The sequence below is a fragment of the Musa acuminata genome, chromosome BXJ2-7 (assembly GCF_036884655.1).
Source record: "Musa acuminata AAA Group cultivar baxijiao chromosome BXJ2-7, Cavendish_Baxijiao_AAA, whole genome shotgun sequence".
Taxonomy (NCBI): Eukaryota; Viridiplantae; Streptophyta; class Magnoliopsida; order Zingiberales; family Musaceae; genus Musa; species Musa acuminata.
In genome coordinates this window covers 9,533,974-9,556,280 of record NC_088344.1, presented here as the reverse complement: position 1 = coordinate 9,556,280, position 22,307 = coordinate 9,533,974, and the positions used below count along the sequence as shown (strand labels likewise).

Below are 22,307 nucleotides of genomic sequence, written 5' to 3'. Positions count from 1 at the left end.
GCCACCATGATATCCCATGTTGTCTCTGTAGGGCGCATTCCCTGGTATTTTATTGATGCATGATCGTCTGTAAACAACTGTTCCATTTGTTTTTGACCATTTGATATTTTGGTGAAACTATGTTGTAACATGAATAACCAGCACCTTAATTCTTTTGGTCCTAACGATTGATAAATGCAAATGCCCTTATCGCAACTAAAAATTGATCAAGGTGAAGGTCACTTGTTTCCTTCTGAGCTATATTGCTCAGTTTTGACAGTTCCTGTGATACTTGTGTCGACACCACATGATGTAATGTTTCAATGGTGAATTAAGATGTCAACTCAGACAAAGATCGGTTGGACTTGGTTCAGGGTGGAATTGTTGGAGGATCTTAGTGAAGTTTCATGATGTTCATTGAGTTTGATTGATGACTCAATGAACTATTTGAATTGTTTAATCAACTTTTCTAATATGAAGATTGACATGTTATAGTATGCAGTCGTTAATATATCTTTTTTGAACTGTTTACAGGTTCAAGCATCATCAGTCATGAGTTTGTTGCAGTCAGATATAAAAGTAGCTTTGAAATCTGCATTCGGAAATTTGGATGGTCCATTATCTGTAATTGATTGGTGCAGAGGTTGCAGCCATTTTGTTGATTCGGGAACCCCGGGAGATGGGAATGAGCCTAGAGATTCATCTGGTGCATTTTCTCTGGTTGGTGAACCAATAAGCCCGCCCCAATCAACTGGTGGTTCATCTAGCACAAGAGGTACATCTGGCTACCCCTACAAGGTAACTTTTCCTTAACATGTCAACTGACTTAAAATCCATGACAATAGATAGAGCAAGAATTGATGAATCATCACAACAGCGATTAAATCAAGAGACATGCAACTTGGAAGCAGAGCAGCAAAAGGGCTTTTCACGGTTCAGGCCGACAATTATGGTGCTTCCTCTGCCTGCCATACTTGTTGGGTATGCTTTTTTGTCTGTTCTCTATGTATTCCAAAGTGATTTTATCTTGAGCATACTGGTTAAATATCCATCTAAGGAAACATAACTTTCTGTTTTTCAGGTACCAGGATGATTGGCTGAAAACATCAGTTAATTCACTGCGTCTATGGGAGAAGGCTCCTTTAGAACCATATGCTTCACCAAAGCCGGTAAGTCTGTTGCTAGTTATCATATATACACATTTGTCTTCTTCTCTGGTGGGCGTTCTAAAGCACTTTGTATTATGCTAATGTTGATGGGTGATGACTATTGCAGGTCACTTACTATGCTCTATGTCCAGATATTGAACTTCTGACTTCTGCAGCTGTGGATTTTTTTCAGCAGTTAGGGACTGGTAAGTTTCTGGTCTACTTTCAGTATATATTGATTTGGTTCATTAGTCATGTTAAATGCATAATTTGATTTGATGAGACCCTTTCTTTTTCTGTTATTATGAAGCATAATTTTTATTGATGTGAGATCAAACATGATTAGGATTCGACAACTAAGCCAATATTAGTTGCCTGTAGTTTAGACTGAACTGCTTCTAGCATGTGCAAGTTTTGGTAATGAATTCATAACAGGGGTAATCCTGATTGAATATTACTTTTTGGTAATACTACTACAACTTCAGGTTTTTGAATTTCTGAAAATTTGAAGTTCATGGTGGTTATTTTAGCAATATCCTGCATTTTCTCAGTATCTATATAATATCCTAAATTCCTAATTACAACACGAAGGTTTACAGATCCTTTGCTTTTGTCAAGAATTTTGAATTAAGCCTTAAAACCTATTTTCATTTGACTATTCCTGGGGCTTATAATATCTTGAAGAGCGAAGGATGAAGGTGTATTTAAACACTCAAAAATGTCCAATGACCGATCGGATGGGTTGAAGAGACTGAAATCTGATTTTTATCGATTGGTACACATGTACTGCTTGTTACACATAAAATACCGTGTTGTCACGAATTTTGCTGGTTTTACCTAAGTCATGTGAACCCTTTGTGTGTTCGTCTGCAAAGGGTTAGTCTTCTTGAAACCTCTTATGGTCTCTTAAGGACACGCAAAAGAGAAGACAGGTTAGAGGAAGCGTTTAGCTCGAGATCCCATAGTCAAATATTTTAGTAAATACTCGATAGGCAATGCAAATTACAAATATAGATTTCGCAAGCTTTGAACGATCACATGACAAAGGGTTTAAAATGATTCGTCATGATAAAAAATCCTCACAAGTGCTCAAATGATACTGCTATGGAATAAGATATCAAATTAGCCCCAAACACTACTCCAAAGGCCTATCCAGCTATGTGCTACTTGTGTAGCTCCAATGTGCTTTGTTGGCTGACAGTTTGTAACACTCTACGGAGCTAGAAAACCCCCAAAATAGTTGCCTAGATAATCTTTTTTGAGCAATCTTGCCTCTATGCTACGACTGCACACAACCTGCATTGGTAGGACTAAGACGGCCATGAAAGCCAACAAAAATAGGGTTGTTAAGTCTACTGCAAGCCCTCTACATGTCGTGCAGAGCATGTACAAAACCGAAAGATATGAACATACACAAATATTACATCAAACACCCTTTGTATAGATTTGTCCGCGACATTGCGGTACACTTATACAGAGCTTGGGCCATTGTGAGCCAATCACTAGTGAAATTGCGAACCTTGCTTTAGATACAACCTGTGATTATTTTCTGATATATGTTTCAATGCAGTATTTATTGTTTTTTAGACTGAAAACACTTTAACTTTGTGAATCTTGTTTATATTTATCAAGAAATTATGGAAGACAACCCTAAAATGGGGCTCTTTAGGGTTTTGGCTAGCTGAAATCAGCTGTTCACTGTTCTGCAGTGTGTGCTGACATACTGTGCATTAGTACACCAACACTTCCTGGACCCATGCCAATCTGGCCATGGACCCCCCATGGGTTTGGTACCTGAAATGTAGAACCTTACTTATGACCATATTAGATATATCCAGTGAAGTGGGCATAGTTTGGTCAGTGTAGGTGCTATTTAATATGGTGCTTTGTCACGGTATGACAAGCCATTATTCCTACACTCAGAGAAGTATGTTGATGTTTGCCCCTCAAAGTTGATAGTGGTGTTAAAGTAGAAGCCACTGTAGTAGCTAAATATATTTTGAAGCTAAGTAATTTTCTTGAACATAATTTTTACCTTTAAATGACAATATATCAGCAATATTTTGGGACAAAAAAGCATATGCTATACTGTTTTCAGAGTATTAAGTGATCATGTTATTAAGTAATTAGTCACTTTATAGTACAAAGTACAAACAATTACAATTTTATGTGGGCACTTTGTTACATGTTTTTAATGTTTGTTACTCATATATCTTTGTTCTGTAATATCCTCCTTTCTTAATTTGATCCTAGCTTTTGTAGATTTCTTTGCTTGTGTTACCTTTGAGAGATTATTCTTCGTACAGAGATTTTACTCTCTTTTCATTATTAGTGTGATTTAATATTTATCTATGATGTCTTATGATCTTTATCAGAGTTGACATTTTGACATAGTGACTTCCTAACTGGACTTTTTTGGCCTCCTTTTCTCTCACAGTTTACGAGATATGTAAATTAGGGTCACATACACCTCATTATAGTGGAGGACAAATGGAACAGCCCACTGGGGCTTGTATGTCTTCTGGGCTTGTTCTTGTTGATTGCCCCCAACAAGTGAAGGTATCTAGAAATCATGTGAACATTGTCAGCTCAATCAGGGATTTCTTTTTATCTCTTTCAAAGACTTGGAGTCCAAAGAGTTTCATCAGGTCGCTTACAAAGGTTATCAAAGATCTAAAGCTTGCTTCGAGTTTCTCAGTAAATCAAAAAGAATGCAGCAGTGGGCCTTGCACTGTATGTATTTCTAGTCTTCTACTTTTTTAAATTTTACATATTTAAATTTAAATTTTAAATTTCACTCTAGTGGCTGAAATGATAGGACCCGATTTGAAGCATAGGGTTGCGTTTTTGTGATGATAGTGAATTTAGGTTTGGGTTTGGGTCATTTAGACCTGATAACACATGGGGTTCAGTTCTTACCTCTTAGGAATCTGTCAGTGATGCATATTGCCATATTAAGTAGCAATAGCCAAATTCCTGCCTCTTAGTGCTTTTTGATCTAGTGCCAAAAATTTTTTGTTTTTGAAGAAATATTTGACTTGTATCATGTATCATCTGGACCTTCAAATTTTGCATGCTAATCAATGTAGTAGCCAAGCATTTTGATACCTGAAGAGTTTTCCCTCGTTTGATTCCTCAGTAATTTGTAAAAATACAGACGAGATAAAGTATATTATTGGTTTTTAATAAATGCAAGGGGAAATTATTAGTATTGGTTGAAAGCAAGGAGTGAAATGAACTGACCAAGAGAAAGATAAAATGGTGTAAACAGATACATATGCAGAGGAAAAAAGGCATATATTGTCAGTTTTGGTTGCAATCACTGAGTGAACAGAACTGACCTAGAGAATGGAATATTAGTATTTAAAGATGAACTCATTCTTGCAAGGTCACACCCAAAATAGCCCGACGCATAGGTAAAATCGGCCTCATACTAGTTCAGAGAGTTTTCATCTAGCATTTCATAGCTTAAGCTTTCAGTATTTTATAGCACTATTTTAATTTCCTCTGTCAGTGAGGTTCTTCATTCTCTTTCATTTTCTGCACCATGTATGAAATGTATTCATGAGCACAAGAAAAAAAAAACCCATGCCTTTATTGTGGATAAGCCTTGTGTGATATGCTTTCGCAGTATTTATACAGATTAGTCAAGGTGATATTTGATATTTGCCTCTAGAAAAAGGAGGATATTTGGCAAATTGCTTACACACATCTAGTAAAATTAACTTTAAAATCTGACATAATTGGATCCAGTCGTTGTTGATCTGATGTTAAACTTTATGTGCTTTGAAATATAACCACAGAGAATTTTCATCTTCAATCATTCATGTTCTTTTTTTTTGTGATGGTTGTATATGACTTATATGTCAATGGAATTCACAGTTGATTACAGCTCAAATGCCTTTCTTATCTATGTAGGTAGTGTACGTTGTTTGTCCTTTTCCTGAGCCCAAGGCAATTCTGCAAACATTGGTTGAATGCTCTTCTGCTCTTGGGTCAGTTGTTCTCTCGCAAGATAAGGAGAGACGATCTTTGTTATACTCTCAGGTTGCTAAGGCCTTGAACTGTACTGCTGCTGTAGATGAAGCATCAGCATCAAATGTCCTAATGCTCTCAGGGTTTAGTGTTCCGAAACTTGTTTTGCAGATTATTACTGTGGAAACTTTACTGAGAATTTATAGGCCAAGCAGTGAACTTGCAATTCTGAAGGATATAGCTTTCACTGTATACAACAAGGCTCGAAGAATCCCACGGGCTGTTTCAAGCAGTGATATGTTTCAAAATTCTTCTTTCTCAGGGAGATCTCAATCTGGTCTGATGCATATGACTTCTTCGATACCAGGACTTTCAAAGGATTGCCTTGTTCCTCGAATGTCTGGTCCATCTCTTTCAAGAGAGGGTGAGATTGATGCTGCCTTGAGGCCCGGCCCATGGGATAGTTCATGGCAAACATCAAGGATTGGAGGATTAAGTTGTGAGCAGAATAGATCTGCAGATTTGTGTGGTCTAGATGATGCTAGGTTCATGTTTGAGCCACTTTTTATTTTGGCTGAACCTGGCTCTCTTGAGCATGGAAGTTCCCCTATTGTGTTTGGCAGTTCAGTTTTAGAGTCCTCAAGTTTGAAATTTGTTGATGATACTGGTGGGATTTACATGCAAAGTTCAACTTCAGGAGGGGCTGCAGAGATTGGAACAGCCTCTGTTGTTGATGGTTCAGAACATGACATTAAAGCACCTAGCCTTCATTGCACTTATGGGTGGACCGAGGATTGGCGCTGGCTCGTCTGCATATGGACAGACTCTCGAGGAGAGCTTCTTGACAGCTGCATCTTTCCATTCGGTGGTATTAGTAGTCGCCAGGACACAAAGGTTCTCCAGACAATTTTTGTTCAAATTCTGCAACAAGGTTGTCAGATATCATCTTCTTGTTCTGATGCTGGTCTTGTTAGGCCAAGGGATATGATAATTACACGTTTTGGATGCTTCTTTGAGCTTGAGTGTCAAGGTATTCAAATAATTAACACTTACGTTACTTTACTGATTCTTAACAAAATTCACAACATTATTTTTTCAGCCACCAATAAGTTTCTTATGAACAGAGTGGCAGAATGCTATTTACTCGTTTGGTGGTAATGACATCAAGAAGTGGCCTCTGCAACTTCGACGGTCTACACCTGATGGTGTTACATCAAGCAACAATGGGTCATCTCTGCAGCAGCATGATTTGGTCATGATTCAAGAAAGAAACCTACCTTCTTCACCTAGCCCTTCTTTGTACAGCCCGCATTCTAAGTCTAGCTTTACAAAAAGTGGTATGGGACAACCTAATTCGAAAAAACAGATCCTGGTAGGGCAAACAGGTGTGGATAGCTCAAGGAGTTCCCTGCAACTAGTTCAGAGCATCAGCTTAGTTGGCGTTTCTATTGACCACTCATTACATCTAATCCGTCAGGCAGATATGTCTTCATCTGGTAAGATATGCATAACTGCACGTTGTTAAAGATATATGCAATCTAATTGCATTGGTAGAAATGTGTTCTATGTTTTCTTTTGTGTTGCATTTGTAGTTGATGTTATTTATCAAGAGAATTTTGTTCTGCAGTGAAAATGCATCTTTGCTGTAACTGTCTTAAATAATAAAGCATGAATGTTAAAACTTAAAACACAAAATTGTATAGAAGGTATTTGGGTAGTTCTTTAACTTATATCATTTTGATAATAGCTGCTGATTCTTAGTGTAAATTCCTGTCTTAGCTGGGGCTTTTCTGGGTAGGTGTATATTTCATGTAACCTGGAACATCACTCCATTATTGGGATTGCTATTTAAGTTCATAGATTCCTTTGTAGGAGTCTGAAGTGGGAGAAATCTGCAGAGATTTGGCCTTATGTTCTTTGTGCCTAAACTAAGGGAGCAACATTTTGGAGTTTCTGAATAAGTCTATCTTGAAGTCATTAATAAGTAAAGATGTGAACTGTTGACCTATTTCTATTATTGGTTAGTTCTTTAATTCCTTCACTCATCAGCTTAGGTATCAAAACTATGCAAACCTTCATTCAGTCTGCTTGACTTGCAAATATCTCGAAGTGGCCGCACTATCCTCTCTGGGTCAATTATTGGCCCTGAAAAACAGAGAAAATGGCCAACCGGGATTAAGCATTTCCAACTCTCCTGAATGAAGCATCATTGAGAGACAAAGATGCCAAGCAGGAAATGGGAAAGAGAGATGTTAATGATGGAGGCATTGGGATCAGGCTTGGCAGCCTCTTGTCTTGCTAGTGGACTCTTGCGCTCAGTGATATTGTGTTGGTGGTCTTCGGTTAGGGCAGTTAGCCTTGAGCAGGATGGTGAGGGTTCTAATAATTGCCGATCGTGTAAGCCAAACTGGTATCGAGATTGGGGGTTCAACATTTGAAGTTCTAGCTCTCGACCCTGCACTTCCCTTTGTGGGTGGCATGAGGATTGCTCATCCTGCCGAGGCTCCTCCCTCGCTTGAGGTATATTGCAAAGGTAACAGGCCCGCGCCCTATTCATTTCAAACATAATTCAGCCACCATTATCTGGCTAACATGAAACCTTGGGGGTTTAAAGTTGCTTTAATTACCAAAATGGAACTCGACATTAAGGCTTAGGCACTAATAAAAAACAGATGCAACAAAGCCTTTGAATCCAAATTTTTTAGGGGATAGACTCCTTGGGGGATAAAAGCTTATGTTTCCTGGAAGCCAAGAGTTTCAACAGTAATTACTTAACACAGGAGCCACAGGAAGCTTTTTCACAAGTTATAGGGTTACTCCGGAAGCATGATCTGATATCTTGTCCCAATTGACAACACTGTTCTTGTCCAGAATTGCATACTGCAGCAGTATAAAGATGCTGAAATAGAAGAGCTACTCTTATATATTTTTTTATTCTATAGGTATTAACAGGTAAGTTCCATATCAATCATTTGTACCTGATAGTTCTTTCATGATAAAGTTTACCAATTGGCAACTAGTCATATTGGCATCCTAAACTGCAGTATTGGCCAAATTTCATGCTACATGCCTGAGTCATATTGGCATCCTAAACTGTATGACACAGTCCTGTTCAAACGTAAACATAAGATTGATATCTCTATGGCTCTTGTTGAAAGATAATTCAATTGGCAACTAGTCTTGAGGAACAGATGGGGTGCAACTTTGAGTAACACACTTATCTGTCCTTGCGTTAGCATCTTGGTTGGTTACTGACTATTGAACTTGAAATGAGGTTTCCTCTTTTTAAGTCTGGGATTGCCCCAAGCGGGTGCATATTTTGCTTCTATTGATCTTTGACTTGTGACACATTAATTTTTCTCAGTAAAATGTTAAATATCATCAACATCATAATGTGGAAAGTCTTACACCTAATACCAGGTTGGAAGTCACATATGAGAATGGAGGACTAGTCTTGGGAAACAATATAACTATTTCAATTGTCAAAGATCTCCTTGGTTTGTTGGCATCATCCATTAATAATGAGGGTATAGCTGGGAGAATAGACAAAAGCAAATATTGAAACATTTTGAACCATCAAAGAGTTTATTTGGAAGCTCAGGTTGATATTTTATTCCATGCAAGCTTAATCTTATACAGTTACATATCAATTTTAAGTATCATCATACGATCTCTAACCAATGATCTTGAGATGTGCTCTCTTTTGTGACTAAGATATTAAATAGTTTCTGTGCTTGACTAGATGCTAGCTTGTTATGCCAATGACAGACTTGCCGAGAACATTTGCAGCATATATTGCAAATCTTACATATAGATATGAATTTTGAAGTGAGATTTTTTTTCTAGGGAACTGCAACAACATTCAAATCCTTCATGTTGGCATCTGCAATGCCATGAGGTTTTTATGTATCATACAGTGATAAAGTTTTAGGCTTTGAAGTCAATTTTTTTCATTAAGCTATAGGTACAAATGTTTTATCAACATACTATTGGTCAATGTATATATGAGTGTGTCCTTGGATTATGATTTTGTGCTATCTTGTATCCCATATACAATTTTCATAGTTGTTTTATTGATAGAAATAAACTGTTCTTTATCTATCAAGAACTTTGATTATGTCTGCTTGTGTATCGTTAAGCTTGAAGCTTGCTGCAAACTGCTGGTCACACATTAGTTGTTTGTACAGGTGGGACTCAAAGTAGCAGCAGCTCAAGTGTCACCAGCTATGTAGAAGGATTCAGTCCACTCAAGTCATTGGGGTTGATGCAAGCCTCGTATCTCCTGATTCCATCACCTAATATGCGCTGCCTGCCTCCGCTACCTTTGCATCTACCTACATGCCTCACATCAGAATCTCCACCTCTTGCCCATCTCTTGCATAGTAAAGGTTCTGCAATTCCTTTGGCCACAGGGTACATTGTGTCTAAAACAGTTCCACCCATGGGACAAGATTTGGGAGAGCCAACAAGAGAAGATTGGCCCTCTGTTCTTTCTGTGAGCCTCATTGATCACTATGGAGGCAACAACAGCAACATCCAGGAGAGAATGATCCGGGGGGCTGGTAGCAGTAATGCTGTTAAGCAAGTTAGAAATGTGAACCCGGAGTCGGTTAATAAAGATTATGAACTGGAGACTCATATAGTTTTGGAGTCTATAGCAGCTGAGCTTCACTCTCTTTCTTGGATGACAGTTAGTCCAGTTTACCTTGAGAGGCGCACAGCATTGCCTGTACACTGTGACATGCTTCTCAGACTAAGAAGGCTCCTCCATTATGCTGATAAAGAACTCATTAGGCTGCCAGAAAACGTGCTGTAAGTTTAGATGGCATTGTGGTTCCTACTTCCGATAGCAGTTCCACACCAAGATGTCACAAGATGGCATACCTCTTGATTGCACAAATTTGCAAGTTTTAATGCAGATGTAAAGTGGTTGAAAGCAGTAACTAGTCAATCGGAAAGCTATGTAATGTATATTAACCATGTTCAATGGCCATCCTTAGGTAGTAAGTATTTTTACCAGACAATGTTCTCGCTTTTTCATGCCTCTGTTGTAATCTTTGGTTCAAGGGTCTAGTTGATTCCGTCAAAGCTGTTCAAGTTGATCGGATTGCAATGAAGCTGCATTATCGGTAGACCAAATGTTCGTGCTTGCTTTTTTGTTGGTCCTTTATAACTGCAGCCACGTACAACAAGGTGGCTGGATGCCAAATTGTAACAAGCCCTGTTTACGAAATGAACAAGAAAACACTATTGTACCCGAGTTACTCCGAGCTTAAAAGAGGGGAGGGCAGACGTGATCCATGTGGCTATTTAGGCCTTAAAGCTGTTTTCGATAGGCAAGGCAGAAGACACCAGGGAGTGAGGGTTTTTTAGATTGAAGTTGACAGCTACTGAAGCTAATGGTGGGACTAACATTTCTTTTGGCAGATGTAACAAATGATACATATAATTTGATTATCATATGCATAAACATCTGAATGCTGTAAATGGCCGTGTCAACATGGACTGATTGCAGAACTCATCTTGAAACGGGCATCTTTCGTGTTAGGGCTTAATGCGTGATGCAATGCAGCTCTTATTCTACAATTTCAAGTTCATGCTGGTTGGTGTTAAGGTGATACTGCTTCCGTCTTTAAGCTGCGAATAGGGACATACTCTTTGCAACCCATTTTTGTCTGTTTGCATTAGGACTCTTTTTATCATCTGCCAGAATGGAAACAAATGTAACTTCTCGCATGTACCACCAGTACCAAACAATGATCTTAAATATGTCATTTCCGACTATTGATACGTTTTTTGTTGTAACTTAGTGAGATCTAAGCTCCTTAAAATTGCTCTCCTGCTTACCATCGAATATATGCTTTTGACAATTATTGATCATGAACCCTTGAATTATAGCGGGCTAATTTATGTCTAATTCTGTTCTTATTTTGACGATTTTGCAAGAGACTGTTATTGTACCATCAATGGATTTTCTACATTATTTCTGGACCATTTGGTTACGGTAAATGAACAATTTTCATTTAATCAACGTGAGATTGTTCATCGCAGAATTGTTTCCCAGATGCATACAAACGAAGCGTTGAGTACATTTCGCATGATCCATTGTAGCGCATTTTGGACAATCATAGTTCATAATTAAGGCTGCATAATTGAGGATTGTTCCCATCATAAGCTACAAATCAACACCTATGAAGCCTATATTCTAATTTTCTTTCTAGAAAAACACAAAATGATGAGAAATTGTACAAAAGAAGAAGAAGAAGAAGAAGAAGAAGAAGAAAAGGCCGTGTGCAGAGTCGAGCACTTAGCCGTGGCCACAGGCCACTGCAGGCGTTCGCTTCACAAAGCGGCCCTTCATCCTCGGCCGCTTCTCGGCGTTCAGCTTCCTCACCTCGTACCGTATTTTCTTCGAGAACAACCTCGTCCTCCGCTTCTCCCGGTACCTCGTCACCCTCGCCTCCCTCTTTCCATCCCCGAGGTAAACCCCTATCTCGCCTCCGTGACATGCCCGCTCTGTCTCCATTCGTCTTCCTGTCCACATATCCTGCATAAATTAACCTTCCAACTTACTGAAGAATCAATCATAGTGTATATAAGAACAATGTTTAGTTCAGTGCTCAAGAACTTACCATGTAATCGGGCCAGCAATTGTCTACATTAATTTGAGGCCGCTCGCCGTCAGTCCATGGGGAAGAGCCTTGGCTCGACCATGCCATGATAATTGACTCATAGTCAAGCCTTAGCTTGGCTTTCTTCTCCGCTCCTTGCTCCACCTTCACTGCCGTACCTGCCACTTCGTCTTCTTCGGATTCTTCTTCTCCTCTGGTGAATGGAAAACTACATTCCAAATTCAGCTCCAATTCACCCTGGCTTTCATCCTCGTCACGATCAGGCTGCTCCTTCTTCACGTGCCTGGCATCGTCCTCTATGCTAAAGCCAGTGTTCTCAGCCACTGGCTCCGCCAGCTCGAGATTTGCCATGCAAAACGTGTCATCACCGCCGACGAGGTCGCCACCAAGGAGGCTTTTTATTCTCGCCGCGAACTCGGAAATCTCCAAATCCATCGCAAGGAACCCGTCCATCTTGTTGATTGTAGAAGGGGAGGCCGGAGTGTTATCCGACAACTCCACCGAAGTCTTGGCGGCGGCGTCGTCACCGGAAGAAGTAGCGTTCGAATTGTCGAGAGCCGGTGGTGGGGAGCAGAAACTGGCAAAGAGAGGATTGCGGATCGGGACGCAGTATGAAAGCTCTTCTTCCTGCTCTCCATCATCATCCTCATCCACTGACGCATCAACGAGCTGCTCCGGCAAATCTCCGGCAGCCATCATATTGGTGCGGTGCTGAGGCCGAGAGGTGCGTGCCTTGCGCTCGAATCCCTCGAGCCAACTCGGGGACGACTCGCCCGGCTCACCAACCAGACTCGTCGTAGTGAGTCGGACACGCTGGTGGCGGCGCACGAGGGGGTTGGCGGAATGCACGGAGGAGTCGCAGATCTGGCAAAGGAAAGCGTGATGAGCGGTGCAATACCACCGCGCCCGGTGGCGGAGGCAACCGTAACATGCGCGGGCCGCCTTGCCGCCCACCGCATCCGGTGAAGGTCGCTGCTGCTTCTCGGAGTCATCCATCGCTGCGGCGCTAAACTGGAAGAGATCAAGAGTGGGAGAGTTGCCGATAAGAAATATCTAAGCTGGGAAATATCTCAGAGACCTTTATAGTAAGTATCAGAAAATATCTCATTGATCCTTACCGCACCTATATAAAACCCTGCATCGGCACGCAACGTCGTAAATATACCAAGCCAATGATGGATCGTTTCCGTGGGGCCCGAGACATTATATTCAACGTTGCTGTTTGGTAGGTCGTTGGGTCGTTGAACAGATGTAGTTTATTGCTACAATCGAGCACGCTTTTTGGGTCAACCAGTGATGAGTGTCAGGTCTTTCACGCTTTTGCCGGACGGAAGAGGGGATAGGAATGAGCTTTTGGGGCGGCACTAGCGGGGCCTTATCTCGAAGGTGATTGGCTAATGGAATGGAAGGCATCCGCTTCTCTGGATTCGTATTGGCTTGGAGGTACACGGGCGGAGATTTCGTGGGGGCCCGCCGAGTGGGTTTGATGGACGCAGGGCGCTGGAAACTGTACTCACCGGTCGTTCTCGGTATCGTATTTAATGAAAAGCTATTATTATTAGTCTTTCCACATCCTTAATGGATTCGCACGGTTTTACCCATTTGCGAAATCTTTGCATAGGATAAAACAAAAGCAAAATATCTGATAATATATTATGATTTAAGATTTTTATAAACTAATAACCCAAAGCATAAAAGACTTCTGTAGCGATTAGTTAATGAACATCTATAACCAATGAAGGGGATTAGTTAGCTATCTTTGACTTGAAGTCTTCCAAAATTAGTCAATATCTTCACAATCTTTAAGCCTTGGAATCTTCCTATGTCCTACATATATATATAATTGAATTCTTAGGCATCCACATCATTTTAGTCCAAAATACTGATAGAATCTTTTTAGTTGAATAACGAACAAGTAACATGATTACATGCCAGAATGAGTATAAACAATCTTTGGCTCCACATTAGTGTTATAAACATTTGAAGCTTGATATATTAGCTTTCATGGATCTAGTTGTCACAATCTTGCAGGACCTTACCAAATATTTTTGTTTATTTTGAAATAATCATATCAAATATATTATTTGTCTCCATCATCAATCAAGCTTATACAAAGGAATTTCTATCTCCTATGCGCTCAAAGGTAATTGGATACTCTTTCTCAAAAGTTTGTGCTTCTTACTTGATAATTAGAGAAGATCCAATTCTTGACACTCTAGTGGTACCTATTTCACATGTCATAAAAAAATTTGTGCGTTATAGGTTATTTAAGTCAACACATTCTAAGCCAACCCATCAAAGATTTATGAAGATAACTATTGGAGGTCGATCATATGGAAGATAATTGCATCATTGGTCAAGATTGGCTCAACAAAGATTAGTCTTTGAAAGTCATCATAATGAAGATTTTTTTCATATAGTATTCTAGTTACATTCATTTAAAGATAATAATGTCAATTACAGAACTTAAGTAGCAAAGTCAAATGATAACTACAAACCAAAATAATATATATATATATATATATATATATATATATTCATTCCAAAATAATAAAAAAAACTTAATTAAGTAAAACAAATGTCATTATAATCATTGGCAGTCCAAATGAACCAAAACATAAGATGAGGTCCTCTTGACGAAGGAGAATGCCGGTTAAGAATATAGCTTTAGTTTTTACATTATCTTAAAAAATATATATGTATATAAGTCATGATTATACTTTATGAAAAATTTAATATCAAAAATTAAAATAAAATAATACTAAATCAAATATATAATGCATACCTTTTATGCTACTCAAAAAGTCTATCTGATTTATACGTGCACCGTCGTTAAATTCGAAAGTCGTAACAATACCAATATACCGATATATATAAAAAAAATCTATAATCTCTCAATAACTGGTTCACATGAATAAAGAGAGATACGGAAAATCTGTAATCACTACATTTCTTTATTTAATCTTTAGAAGGTCCTATATTTTTAAAGAGCAAAGGATCTATGATAAGTAATTAGGAGATTTAATCCTATCAAGATCATCTTTTAAGAAATTCTATCATAATTTGACTTCTTTTCTATTGATTGATAATTGTAATCAGAATTCAATCATATCTATAATATATCTTATTTAATTAGATATAACATTCTCCTACTTAGCCCAGTAATTAGTAAGATATAAAAAATTTAAAATCAAAATAAATAAAATAAAATTTTATTTGAAAATAATTTTACATGTGCATGTGAATTTTATAAAATAAGCCAATAAGTCAAAATCATGATGAGTCATTAATATCATGATGATTCTTAATAAGTTTATTTAAAAAATTAAAAAAAAATCTCATTGTGATCCATGCATTATGAGTAAGACTTTGGACTATAGTCTGATCATTATATCATTTGATATTATCATTTGAATTATGTTTATATAACGGACTCTTTTATAATTATTGAAAAATTCAACAAGTTTGATTCTTGTGTCATAATATGATTTTTGTAAATATACAACACAATACTAAGAATGACAGGTCTCCTTTCATTTTAAGATATTATCAAAATTGTTAGTTATGGTTGTTCTATAAGATGATGACATCAATATTATATAAGAGTTTCTCAATCTTCTTTTATTATTCACTCTCATCATTTCTTTTAAAGAATCGAGGAACAATAATCTCATGAAAATAATAAAGGAATATCAACATAAATTTCCTAAATATCAAGATTAAATTTTAAGATTTTTAGTCCTATTAATTCATTATGTTTTAAGAAATCTTATATTATCAAATTCAGCTATCCTTGTTCTATGATTAGGATAATAAATTTTGTATCCCTTTAAATTTTTTTGATAAATAATAAAATATTCAAAAATAATCTTTGAATCTAATTTTTTATATAAATTAAAGTCCTTATCACAAAACGTACTAAGCACAAATACCTCGCTTTTCTAAAATTTAGTAAAAGAACCATAATTATGATCGGACTTATTATAACTAACACAAAACTTATCATCCCTATCACATTTGATAATTTTTTATTTTTCTATCTATATATATATAAGGGTGATAAAATATCTCTCTCCACTAAAACTAAAAACATATAGTGACCCATAGATGTAAGCAAATATAATTACAAGAAGTTTATAAAACTATATTTCATAATAATACTTGATTATAAGATCATTGCAAACTCAAGTTTTACACTAATTCAATATAGATTATCATACAAAAAAAATTAACTTTTATTTAATCATGATGAGTTTACCTTTATAAAAAAAAAATATCCTAGCAATTTTAGATAAAGAATTCAACTTTCCAGAAATGTAGGAACATAATATCAAATGAATCATTTCTAGATATAAACGATGAATACCGACTACTATCGCTTTCGCTTTAAGATAATTTTTTAATAATAAATATTATATCCTCTTTTGGATCTCATATTAAAATGAATCTTTATTATTAGTAATATAAGTTGAAGTGTCGGAATCTATTAAATATAACGTTTGATTTGAAGCATATCAAGATCAAACTTATATATTTTCTTTTTGAATCAAATTTTATAGCCCATCTTCACAGGATCTTTCTTACCATAGTAGTAGCATTTTATTGTGAAAATTTTTCTTTTATGAGTTTATATAGTATTTATAAACTTAGGTTATTTATATTTTAATTTTTTATTATTACCTACTTCTTGAGTAATGACCAAAATATTATGAGTTTTTTTTTATATTTTAATATTAATTCTTTCTAAATACATATACTAGTCAATTAATTTAAGTTTCATTTATCCTTAATTTAATTATAATAAATTTTAAATAAATTAAACTAAAAAATAAAATTAAGAATAAATTATACAAGAAAAGACCCAACTACATTTATGCCCAAAGTTCTTGAGGTTACAACTTTGTTAGGCATATTGAGTTCTTAAATTCTTTAAATACTATTGTACTAAATTTTATTTAATTCTTTTATTAAGGTGTTAACTAATGACTTATTAGTAAATTTAAATTGATCTTTAAATATTTTAGCATGCTAGTTATAAACTGTAATGAAGTTCAAATATTATTAGTAATTATTATAAAATTGAGTCTTTTATTTATTTTTCAATCATTTATCTTAATTATTTATTCTATAAAACTTTTAATAGTTATGCCTATGATCCTATCAACTAGTCTGATTAAGGTCTAACATGCTTAATATAAATTACATATGTTCAAATTATTTATAATAATTTAATTTAAAAAATATAGAGACATTTACAAGATTATAACGAAGAAAGAACTAGTACAATAAAATGATATAATATTAATACTTTGAATTTTTAAATAAATATTGAACTATTTATATCATCTCTATTTCACTTTTGGGTGAAATATTGATATATCTAGTTTTTATATAAAATTATTTATAAAAGACTGATATCATCCTTGTGGAATAGTGTTGTTATCTTTGAATGTACAACTTTAAATTGTAAGGTTATCTAAAACAATATCAACTTATCCAATCATATAATTATTCAAAGTATATTCTCCTTTTGGGTTATCTAAATCTCATAATTATATGCATCATTATAAATATTATTTTTCTTAATTTTATTTATGATTAATTCCTAAATATTAATCAGCATAAGGAAAAACTGATACGATAATTGTAATCATGATAAAACATAAATTATATATTTTATATGAAAATAAATATTATTTTATAATTTTAAATATATGCATGTGAATAACCAAACAAATATCAAAGAATAATAATTAATTTTTTATTTATCATATATAAAATTTTATTAATATGTCATGTGGGAAATCTATAAAAAAAAGTTATAATTTATAATTTTTTTAATTTCATATGAAACCCTGATACTGGTCAACCCTATTTAATTGGGTAGGCTCATAATTGGGCTACTCAAATTTTGCTAATAGATTTAGATCAACCATTCGTCTAATTAGGTCTATCAAAATTAAAATTAATTAAGGTAAAATATTAATCAAAATTTAACTTCTTCGAATTGAATTAAAACTTGATTGATCGAATCTAAATCTAATCAGATAGTCAAAATATATTCATGATTAAGTCTGATCAAAATATTTGATTGAAATAAATTAAATTACATAATTTTATAATTAAGGACAGAAAATTTTAACTTTTAAAGGGTAAAACTATAATTTAATTAGGATATTATATATATATATATATATATATATATATATATATATATATATATATATATATATATATATATATATATATATATATATATATATATTAAAAGGTAGAACTGTGAAAAGGATATCAGTTAAAATTAAAAGACTTATAAAGGTAAAACTATACTTTAAATAAATGAAATCCTAACTTTGGCAACCACAACTATCATTGTGTTCCAAGGTGCCCATGCGCATAAATCAGTGGTGTAGTGATCGTCTGCTACCTGTGGGTCTCACTAGTCGTCGTGCCTCTTCTCATGTGTTCAACCGACGACCTCACTAGTCATCGCGCCATGCTACCACATCTTGTTGTCATATTCTTTATCAGTGGAACACCTCCATTGTGCATCATTGACCAAGTGTCATCGATGGACCATCCTTCTGTGTGGTCATGCATACATGTTGATTGACGACCCCTATGGTCGCCATAGCGCAAAACTATGCGCACACATCCATTGTGCAACTGTTGGGTACCGCGACCTTCAACATCAATCGCAATTAACAAATATAATTGCAATCGCTTACAACCAAGGTAAGCCAATCGTCATAAGGTTATTACACCTTTCAACACTTCCAATACTTATGCAATCGTTGCTCACGATTGAACTTACGACTATCAGAGATTATCACCCTCAATAATATTATCACCGACAATAAGTTGTCAATAGTGGTCCATCAATCAAACATGAGAAACCTTGTATCGCCTATAAGCAAGCAAGAGGACGAACTAGATAAAAAAGTAGATTAATAATACAAATAGATCGTTTAAGCATTATAAATCAAAATCGAAAGGTGCAAAAGAAGGGTGCTTAATCTAAATATGATCTGAAATACTTTTATGATTTGAAGTATTTGATTTCAAAATATGGCTTTGATACAAATTATATATATATAAACTATGATTATATTACTGTTATATGAAAAACTTTAATCTAGAAATTGAAATCAAATAATAATAGATAAAATATATACTACTCAGAAATCTTTTATCTAATATGTAGGCGTATCGTTGTCAGATTCGAAAGCCACAATGATGTCGATATGTAAGAAAAACTAAACTCGCCTTCTCCTTTCTTCCTATCAGGACCACTATGAGTGATGGAATAAGAATAAAGGAGATATGAGAGAAGATTTATAATCTCTTAAAAATTGATTCACGTGACTAAAGGAAGATAATAGAACATATGTAATCTCTCAATAATATTAATTATCTATAGTCCCTTATTTAGTAATCCCTAGTAAATTCTATATTTTTATTGACGAAAGAAAAGAATATATAATAAGTAATTAGGAGAGTCTCTTCTATCAAAATCATCTTATATAAAATCCTATCATAATTAGACTTTATTTCCATTGATCGATAATTATAATAAAAATCTAATCATATCTATAATATATCTTACATCTACAATAATTATAGTTATATATATATATACATCATTTTTCTACTGATAAAATTAATACTATCATCAAAATCATGATTCCAAAAACTTTACAATAGCAATCCATATATATTATACCAAATTTTAGAGGAATAAATATATATGCGCATGTATATATATCTAAGCCAAAAACATACACTTATTTTAATGAGACACAACGAGGCCAAACCCGGGACAACGAAGAGAAGCCTTCATCTCTGATCTAATTACGTGACACTCCATGTGTGAGTATCCTCTTCAATTTCTATGAGCGACATGAAGCTTCATGTGCCTCATATTTTAATCATAGTCCAAGCCATTCACACATCTTAACCGTCCATTCCATCCATATAAGGTGACAAAAGGACAGAGTCTATAAAATAAGACAAGTCGATCCCACAAATGCGAGTGAGAGTCTTGTCAATAAATGTTTGGGATGCAAGAAATGAGTTTCCATGATGACTGAGACGTGACACTTACATGCTATTGCTCCTTAGATGTTGAGGAGGATCCATACTCACCCATACTTGTGTTTGCATCACCATAACGTCATATTTCAACACTATATATATATATATATATATATCCAATCATGGATACTTATCTAATTAATACTGAACTATTTCACATGGAAGTTAATATTTATATGTATCTTGCACTTTGAAGGCCTCGCGAGCACATGAACGAATCACTACTACAATACAATATATAACTTCCTTCCGCAGGGAAAGGATGGAGAAGAAGTGCGACCGAATTTGTTGGTTGCATTCCCCTCTATTTAATTCACTCCTCCTTCCTTTTTATCTGCTTCCTCCTCCCTTTCCCATCTTTTCCCCCATCTCTTCCAAGCCAAAAGACACAGAAACAAGAGAAGAGACAACATGGGCAACGCATTGGGTGCAAAGAAGAAGACTGCAAAGGTCATGAAGATAGACGGCACCACGTTCAAGGTGAAGCCCCCTGCGCGGGCCATCAATGTGCTCCGGGACCATCGAGGCCATGACCTCCTCGAGTCGGGAGAGGTCAGTCGCCTCGGCCTCCGGGCGAGGCCACTCGACCCGGACGCGCCGCTCAAGCCGGGGAAGCTCTACTTTCTCGTGGAGCTGCCCACCCAGCGAGCCCCGAGAAGGGCCTGGTCAGGGAAGCTCCAGGTGAGTGCCAAAGAGCGGCTGGAGAGCCTCAGGCTCACCCGCCGTTCCATGTCGGATCTCTCGCTCGCAGGTAGGTCCTTCGCCGCTGATGTCGAGGAGGCCAAGGACGGAGCGGTCCGCCTCCGGATGAGGCTACCCAAGGTGCAAGTGGAGAGGCTCATGCAGGAGAGCCGGGACGCCGCCGAGGCCGCCCAGAAGATCATGCGGCTGTGTGTGGAGAAGGACGGTGCTGCTGCTGCTACAGCGAGGGTGCTGCAGCCGATGATACCCGCTGTTCAAACCGATCGGCAAAAGGAGGTCCGTGATCTCGATCTCTCTCGCTAGCTCTGCTTGTGGTGCTGGTCGGCGAGTTAGCTCGCTAAGTTTAAAGTTAATGGGATCAGAGTTGGTCATTTCGGTTCAATTTTAAGTCCATTAGTAGCAGCTTTCTTCCTAAAAACTCCATCCATTACTTCACATGCCAAATCTAAAGCACAATAGAACTAGTCTTTAACTGTTACCACTTATAATACTGGGAAGTTGAACACTTAAAGAAGCAGAATTTGCAATCTTCTGGTATTGGATCAAGCTCACCTTTTTATCTGCAGATCCATTCGACATTGTCATGCTCTTTGCGCTCTCTTTTTCTCTTTGATGTTGTTCGATACATTGTTTCTGATGATTGGATGCTGTAACTGCAAAACCATGGACATCTGGCACAATTTGCTGATTGATCTTAATCAAACATTTTAGTGATCTCCACTGGCTTGATCTCTTCTCATTGTCCTCACAGAATCATAGGACAGCGAGCTTTAGTTAATGTTAGTCAACTTCATTAGGAAATTAGAGAATGACTCACTCCACATGATCTCAAGGATCATAATCCAATTATTTGATAGTTTGTCCAATACTTTTACTTCTCTGTATGGCCTTTGTATATATATTTGCTATCAGAATATTATCTTCACCTTGTTGCTAGTTGGCCAAACCCACAGCAAATTTTCTTGAGGGTTAGTCTCAATGACCAACTCCCTCTCCCTCAAGTACCAAAGATCCTTACTCCATTGATTCGGTACAACTTTCCCGCAAACACTGACATTGGCTTCATATAAAACTCCTCCGCTTCCATCGACAAATCAGGTCTACCTGTACCTCCTACATATGGTTCTTGAAGATGACCAACCTTCTATGAATGTATTCTTTTGTATAGGCTACACCATATTAATTTTTACGACAATGAAAAGATAAACTTCTTAAGTAGCTTGGTGCAGCATTAGATTGTTATCTATGAATTGGTCCAAGGCTCTGCTGATTTGTGTTTCCATACATCACTGTTACAGAGGCAAACGAGGTTCGCTGTCACTCCAGACGAGATTATTGCGTATGTTTAGTAGGCCAGGAGAAGAGAGTGTTACTTGCGGGTCGAACATGAGAAGCTGCTCATGGCTTCCTATTACCTGCCACAGTAGCTTCTGTTATGTTCTTTCTTCTTGCCTGGACTCAATCATGTGATGGAGAAGATGGGTTCCCATGTGATGGAGTCAGGGCTTTGTTTCCGCCAGCAAATGTGCTCTGTCATGCACGTATGCGGTTCCCTCTTTTCTGTTGTTCATGATCGTGATCTCTCCTCTTCTTCCTTGGGGGCAAAAGATAAAAGAAGCTTCAGAAAGGTAAGCATCAGCTGAAACTTCATGTTATGAGTCGATATGGAGCATGCTATTCTCTTCACATGGACAGCAAATCATACTGGTAAAATGAGGTGTCTGGTGACAGAAAATATCAACAATACCAGAATAAAATTATCTTGCAGACAACGAAG

At 36.5% G+C, this 22,307-nt stretch overlaps 3 protein-coding genes across 6 annotated transcripts in view; 2 read left to right on the top strand and 1 right to left on the bottom strand.

Moving 5' to 3' along the window:
- The window catches only part of LOC135617104 (mediator of RNA polymerase II transcription subunit 13-like), a 34,606-nt gene extending 24,234 nt beyond the window's left edge, over positions 1-10,372 (top strand). Inside the window, exons 16-23 of one of the 3 annotated variants that reach the window (XM_065117021.1) lie at positions 514-754; positions 825-960; positions 1,061-1,148; positions 1,255-1,333; positions 3,565-3,860; positions 5,046-6,132; positions 6,227-6,598; positions 9,290-10,372. In XM_065117021.1, coding sequence (XP_064973093.1) covers positions 514-754; positions 825-960; positions 1,061-1,148; positions 1,255-1,333; positions 3,565-3,860; positions 5,046-6,132; positions 6,227-6,598; positions 9,290-9,918 — 2,928 coding nt within the window. In that variant the 3' untranslated portion in view covers positions 9,919-10,372. Of the gene's footprint in view, positions 1-513; positions 778-824; positions 961-1,060; positions 1,149-1,254; positions 1,334-3,564; positions 3,865-5,045; positions 6,133-6,226; positions 6,599-9,289 lie in introns of all 3 variants that reach the window. The other 2 variants (XM_065117022.1, XM_065117023.1) reach the window with 2 other exon arrangements.
- Positions 10,373-11,230: 858 nt separating this feature from the next.
- LOC103991501 (zinc finger protein CONSTANS-LIKE 6-like) lies at positions 11,231-12,794 on the bottom strand. 2 transcript variants are annotated; one of them, XM_009410982.3, is made up of 2 exons: positions 11,735-12,794; positions 11,231-11,649 (listed from the first exon to the last, which is right to left on the bottom strand). In XM_009410982.3, exons 1-2 carry the CDS (start codon positions 12,728-12,730, stop codon positions 11,410-11,412), a joined length of 1,236 nt encoding a protein of 411 aa, XP_009409257.2. In that variant the 5' UTR covers positions 12,731-12,794; the 3' UTR covers positions 11,231-11,409. The 2 variants fall into 2 exon arrangements, with proteins under 2 accessions (XP_009409257.2, XP_064973096.1); XM_065117024.1 differs by having other exon boundaries at positions 11,497-11,636.
- Positions 12,795-20,114: 7,320 nt separating this feature from the next.
- On the top strand, positions 20,115-22,295 carry LOC103991500 (uncharacterized protein At1g66480-like). The gene is made up of 2 exons (XM_009410981.3): positions 20,115-20,806; positions 21,829-22,295. Exons 1-2 carry the CDS (start codon positions 20,240-20,242, stop codon positions 21,877-21,879), a joined length of 618 nt encoding a protein of 205 aa, XP_009409256.2. The 5' UTR covers positions 20,115-20,239; the 3' UTR covers positions 21,880-22,295.
- Positions 22,296-22,307: the final 12 nt, after the last annotated feature.